The 6,776-nt window shown below is 43.6% G+C and overlaps 1 protein-coding gene across 2 annotated transcripts in view; it reads left to right on the top strand.

Moving 5' to 3' along the window:
• The window catches only part of PRDM1 (PR/SET domain 1), a 22,154-nt gene that overhangs the window by 5,837 nt on the left and 9,541 nt on the right, over positions 1-6,776 (top strand). For both annotated transcript variants that reach the window (XM_014309297.2, XM_005426598.3), the window contains 2 exons: positions 2,307-2,426; positions 5,495-5,747. In XM_014309297.2, the coding sequence (XP_014164772.1) occupies positions 2,307-2,426; positions 5,495-5,747 (373 nt within the window). The remainder of the gene's footprint in view (positions 1-2,306; positions 2,427-5,494; positions 5,748-6,776) is intronic.

Raw genomic sequence — 6,776 nt, 5'->3', positions numbered from 1 at the left:
GCGGCCTTCTCCTGGAGGGTGGCCCTATCGATTCTAGCAGCTGCGCTTGGGAGGGAACAGTGGAGTCCGAGAATTGCTGACCTGAAAGCCACCGTCAGCTAAAAGTCATCTGGACAGCTTTAAAGCCTGGTTTAGCAAAACTTCAGTGTTGGCACAGGCAGATGTGCAGAACCTTCTGCCAAGTTCTCATGGGTACAGGCTGAGAAATCATCTTTGCTTCTCCCCTGGCACAGCTGAACACAAGCGTTGTCTATAAAGTGGATATCAAAAAGTATCTGCTGTGTCAGAGAGTGTTTCAAGTTGACTAGTTCAAGGAGTGATTTCTAGAGATTCTGAGAATTTCATTAAAGTCGTTTTAATTAAGACCAAGATATTTTTAAAACCATGAAAAATCTCAAGCTATCATGCAGTAAAACTGGTAGGGTGTGCTTGTAGCTTGGTTGTGAACTTTTCTTGAGAGGGCAGATGGATGTAAATTAAGATATATAGGGAAAATGAGAAGAACATCTGCCTTTTTCAGCTCTCTATGAGACATGTACAAGCAAGACAAAAATAAAACTGAGCCACTGAGCTTGTTTCAGCATATGGTAGGTGTAAGAAAATTTCTGGAAGTCCCTCTTCTCTCTCTTCAGTCCAGATGCACAGATCAATGGAGCATTTAACTACCTCTGCTGTTGATGTTTTAATTTTTTTCTTTGTAGTGTGCTGAAAACACATGTTAAAATGCAAACGAGTACAAACAGCCACCGCGAACACCCAGCAGTCTGTTTCCAGGTGATTCCTTGAATCCATGGCTGTTATTTGGCCCCTTTATTTTGACATTTAACAGGAAATTATGCTAGGTGTTCATTTTTTACTGGGATTTTTAATCTTGACCAGTACACAGGCAAGGATTTCTCTGTCTGCCTCTCACTTACACATTAATGATCACAAAATGTAAAAAAATGTAGCATGAGAAAATCAGAAGGCTTAGCTAATTTGTGAAGCACTGTCTACATATCGTCCAGGGTTTTTACCACCCTTTACTGAGAAAGACTGTTAAATCGAAAAGCTCACTGAAGTGAGCTATCTGTAGGGTCTGACAAGTGCTAATCTGCTTTGGTAAGGACATAGATTCCTTCTGGGGTACAGACAGCAGTAATCCCACTTCTCAGTCTTCTTCAACTACTTCTGGTGTTCCTGTCTTGTTCTGAAATCCTGGTGAGCAAAAAGACAAGTGGCAAGATGTTTAATACATTTTGCTATGGGAGTTTATAATATATTTGGTTTTAATACCAAATTAATGGGCTTTTTACCTTCTTTTTTTTTCTACTATCTGAGCAGCAAGAACAATCTTGCAAATGTTTGGGGTTTTTGGTTCACAAAATTGTTGGTTTTCTAACATTGTTTAGATACATTAAATTTAAGAAGATTGGTGAGAAACAGAGAGACAAAACCAATAACTCAGCAGTGTTTTGCAAAGGGTTACTCCAAGGCACGTTCTTCTGAATAATGATGAATTGCTTCCTGATTTGTGGTCAGTGACTTTTTTTGGTATAATTACTGTCAAGAAGGAAACTGAACAACCAGAGTACATTTCTTAGACCTAGCACAGTGGAGCATTTTCTTCAAAATCCTTACACCTTTTTTGACCAAACCCACTTAATATATGTTACCAGAACTGATGATTCCTTTTTGTACAAGAAAGTGACCTGTGAGTATATGTCCCAGAGCCATTTCATTTCTGTTTTGTATGCCACTGTATGCTCGTAAGAGAACTGAAGGTTGTATTTTTTTTGTGTGTGTTCTCCTTTTAGCTATCAGGGCGGGTATAGACCAAAGAATGGAGGGGGGTGGAGGGTGGTTTCATTTTGATCTGGAAGAGCAGTCATTCCAGTTCCTAACTTATTAGAAAAGCAAGCTCTGTAGCAGTGAAGTGATTGATAGATATTGCATATTTTTGTTTGCTGGAACTAGACTTTTAGGGGTTGCCTTTGATAGGGAAAAATTACTTCTGAAGATATTTGACAGTCTCTGTACATTTTGCTTACTGTTTCTTCTTGTAAATGTATTTCCAAAAAGCACATTTTTAAGGGGGTATTCATCATTAGCTTCCATATGTCTTAGGAAAATGCTAGTACCTAGTAAAACTGTTCATATTGTAACCAACACGATTGTTCATTTATTCATTTCTGTTTTCCTGACCTTTCACAGAAAATTTGTTGCATTGTTTGCTTTACCTTGTTACATTTGGGGGACAGGGGAGAAGAAGGAGACTTCTCATTTTCTACTGGCAATGGACTGATCCTGTGCTGCTCTTGTTGTAGGTCACTGGAGTGATAAGCAAAGAGTACATCCCAAAAGGAACACGCTTTGGACCCCTGGTGGGAGAGATCTATACCAGTGATACGGTTCCCAAGAATGCAAACAGAAAATACTTTTGGCGGGTAAGTAGGAAAAAACAGCACCACGTTGTTGCAGTGAGCAGATCACTAAATGAGTATGGCTGAGAAGCTGGGTCACTTCCTGCTGTGTGATGCAGGGGACAGCTTCTGTTATGTGGCCAGGCACAAACAGGGCCAGTGGGTGAATTAAGCTGAGTTAAAAGCCTGGCTGTCTTGGATGTAGGGACTGTGTGGGTGGAGAGAGTGGTGGAGATGTACAGCCCTTCCTGGCTCGTTCTTCCAAAATGTATCTGTGCTGATTCTGTAAAGAAATAGTTCTGCTGCTTGCTGTAAGGGCAGGTTATTTTGCATTTCTTCACAACGGAAAGTCATTCTGATTTATGCAAGTGTCACATCCTTGATTTTTCCCACCACGAAGAAGCTGTTAAAGTACTGCATAAACTTTCACTGTGGAATTATGATACATTTTCTGACATTTCTTCCTGCTTCTTGTATAGAGCTGCTATAAAAGAATGGTGATAGTCTTCAGATGTATCATTCAATTCATAAATTTTTCTCCTCAGAATTGTTAAAAAAGCAGCTCATGGATCTTAGCAAAGGGAAAAGAGACAAACACCAGAGGTGATGCCTAATTTGTACTCCATAGTATAAGCTGGAAGAAAGCAGCAGCCAGTATGTTTTGGCATGGGCAGTCTGTGCTGTGGAATATGCTTCCAGTTTATCAGTTGACATAATCCTCATTTTCCTTACAGACACATTATTAATTGTTAGAGAACATTCCTTCAGCCCCATCTCATTCCATGGATTTGTTTTGCTGCCTTCTAGCCATGTAGGTTGTGTCTAAATCCGTGGATTTGGGACTGTGTCCAAGCCTCTGCACTCAGGTGCCTGCCTGCCTTAGTAATATCCCAACCTCATATCCAGGTGAAACCCAGGGCATGCACCAGCATTCCCCACACCCCTTTCTTCCTACCTAATTGAATCATTTTGGTTTTCTCTGGTTGTCCTTGTACGATGTAATACAGCATTGCACAGGCAGTTATTTGCATGAATATTTTTACAGAGCGGGCAACTGTTTTCACATTAACAAAGCCATAAAATGTTTCTTTCTGTTGAACTTTTTGGGAGCTTGGGTCCAGTCTAGGAAGAGACCAGGAGGCTGACACAGGGAAGAGGGGCTGATAACCATCTTGCAGGACTTCATTCCTACATTGCATTGAGAAAGATGACATCATTCTTATGATGTGATTTTAAGCCTTAATGTGGAGGGATCCTCAGAAATAATATCCTAGGAGCCATCTAGGCATCATTAAATTCCCTGTTGTAATCTCTTGATTCGTTCAAGGCAGACTGCTGCACTGAAAATTAATTCCTTCCTAGGGGTCTGACACAGCCTTGCATATGCAAAGGAAATTGTGGGAGATAACTTCCCACATGTTATTAAAGGCATCGTGGGCTCGCTGGCAGGAGCGGGAACATCTGCTGGGCGCCCGGGGCCGCTGCCCGCGCCAGGGGAGCGGGGCCGGCCGGGCCTGCGTCATTTCTGGGAAGCGCGCCGTGACTCAGCACATCTGGGCGCGCCTTCCCCAGAATAGGTGGGAGCTGGGGGCTGCCTCTGCCGGGGAGCCGGGGCTGTGGCCCTGACGTGGGAGCGGTGGAGGGCTGGTTTGGGAAGTGGTGGCAGGCGTCAAGCGCCAGAGCCCCGCGTTCCTGGAAGTTTGCGAGCCGGGGTGAGCAGAGAAACACGGAGGCTCCTCTTGATGCAGCACAACTCGCCCGGCTCCCTTCCATTTTCTCATAACAAACACACCGCAAAATCTCTCGCAAGCTGCTTTGATGAGGCCACATGTATTTCCCCCTTCTCAGTTTACAGGAAGTTGCTCTTAAAGAAAGTGATTCTGGTGTTTACGGCCCGCGTTAAAGGGCCAGGCCGCCTCCCCTCTCTGCCCGCCGGGCTCCGGGGGGCGCGGGAGGGTCCCGGCCGGCCGGAGGGCGCTGCCCGGCCACGGAGGTGGGAGAGATAGTGCTGGGGGCACACGGGCAGGAACACCCTGCGGAGGGTTTTCTCCGCGAGATAAGCTCTGTCTCCCCTTTGGAAAGGCATTTCCTGCTCAGCGAGGTGCGTTGCTGGTGCGAGCTGCTCTCACTTCAAGGTCTGGCTTTTGCCTGGTCATCTGTTTTCAGAAAACCAGGAGCCCCATTTCATCCAACATGGAGCTAGCTCCCCTTGAGAGTAAGCAGCGTGTTTTTACAAGCGTGTTTCCTGGATTTCTCTTGATTTTTTTCCTTTTTAAAAATAATTCTCTTATTATTTCAAGAAACAGTAGCTTCTGTCAGTGATGGGAACTTCTTTCCCCTGAAACCACTGAGCAGTTTTCAGATTCATGTTTTCTTGCCCCTCTGTGGACAAGTCAGAACATGTCCCTTGGTAAGAAAAGTGACAATGTCATGGGCTAACCCCTCGTCAGGTCTTCCTTCATTTATGGCAGGTGAATTTCATCTTTGCCTCACCCAGCCTTCCTACAAAAGGGTTACAGTTCAACTATGAGCAAGTGTTGCTTTAGGACTCTGGGGGGTGGAGAATGTTTGCATAGTTTAAACCTTTGGGTGGAGGTGGTAGGAAACTGCAAGTACAGAGGCCATAGAAAGAGGCGAGAAGAACTCTGACATAGCACAGCCAGTCAGTCTTATACACAGGTGACTCAAAGCATTAATGCAAGCATGCACTCAGACCTGCCCTCATCAGCATCACCCACTTGTTGATCAGAGCACCAGGAAAAGGGCTCTAAGGTAGACTGTTCACACAGAGAGTACTCTGCATTTCACATTTTGGGTCTTGTTTTCCACAGCTAGCAGAGACACACGCTAAGATTAAATGGAAAAGATGACTGTGGACTTGCCTTTAAATACCTTCTTAACTCAGAGGTTGTCAGTGTTGGAAAGTCAGGAACACAGCTTGAACTCTTACTTCAGTAATATATGCTCATCTAAAAAAAAAAAAAAAAGGGGGAGCTTATCACTTTTCCCCTCTGGACTCTGTGCCTACATGTTGCGTACTGTGCCTATATATATACGTATATATATTCATAAGCACTTCCTCTCTATTCCAGATCTATTCAAGTGGTGAACTTCACCACTTCATTGATGGATTTAACGAGGACAAGAGCAACTGGATGCGTTATGTAAACCCTGGCTACTCTGTTCAGGAGCAGAACTTGGCTGCTTGTCAGAATGGAATGAACATCTACTTCTATACCATCAAGCCCATCCCTGCCAACCAAGAGCTCCTTGTGTGGTATTGCCGAGACTTTGCAGAGAGGCTGCACTATCCCCCCTCCAGAGAGCTGACAATGATGAACCTCAGTAAGTGGATTACAGTATAAATAAGGAATGCTAGTAATGTCTCTTTTGCCTATACAATCTAATAATAAGTTGTATAATTACACAGCTGCATCATCTGTTGTGTCACAGGAGGTAGCTTGCAGTGGAAAAGGGGAATTAAAAAACCCAATACAAGAGAATGAGTTCCCTGTGCCTGTTCAAATGGAAAGAGATTATAAAATCTGAGTAGTTGTTTGTTTACAATCTGAGTCTTATCTGGTGAAATTCTGGACAGACAACCTGACCTCTGTCTTCCTAGCCATAGCTGTTGGCTCACTCTCAGACTGCGCAATTTCAGATCTCACGGTGTGTTGAGCAAAAGTCTGCTTTGGTAGCATATACTAAAGGCTGTCCACTCATGCTCCCAAAGGGCTGCCCTCACTGTACCAGGAAGTGGCAACGTGCCATGGCTCTGTCTAGGTGTCTGACAAAATACGTGTTTACTGCATAATGCACTTTGAGCCTTGCATCTACCCTTACTTATCTTGTGGGAGCAAACCTCCTGTGGTCTTCTCATCTGGTTACTTGTGTTTTAAGCTCAGTGTACTTTGTCCCCATTTCTTGACTTTTTATTGCAGCTTTCATTTTCTGTTCAAAAATAATAGCACTGGTAGCAGAGGGAAGAGGTGTTTCCAGGAGTTTGTGTTCCTCTGTGGTTTCTGATTATTTCCAGCCTTGGTGCTTTACTTCTCGCTTAATCACTGCCTGACACCTCACCCAGAGCCCCTTCTAGAGAAGAAAAGATTCTTGCTGACTTCTCAGTGGACTCTTAGGCTACTTCCCCTGCTGCTGCTCTTAAAGCAGAGTATTCTTTTGTCCTTCTGCCAGTGACTACATTGAAACTTGAAGGAAAAACTGGAAATAGTTTTGGGGTTTTTTTAAATAAAAAGAACTATTTACAAGGAATGGGTTATAAAATAGCAGTGTTACTTGGGGATCATTAGAACTGTCATCCCATATTATAAAACTTGTATCCCACATTCAGATTAATCAAAAGTACATCTATACTCT

The sequence above is a fragment of the Geospiza fortis genome, unplaced genomic scaffold, assembly GCF_000277835.1.
Source record: "Geospiza fortis unplaced genomic scaffold, GeoFor_1.0 scaffold486, whole genome shotgun sequence".
Lineage (NCBI taxonomy): Eukaryota > Metazoa > Chordata > Aves > Passeriformes > Thraupidae > Geospiza > Geospiza fortis.
The sequence above is the reverse complement of the archived record's forward strand: the minus strand, read 5'-3'. Positions and strand labels throughout refer to the sequence as shown.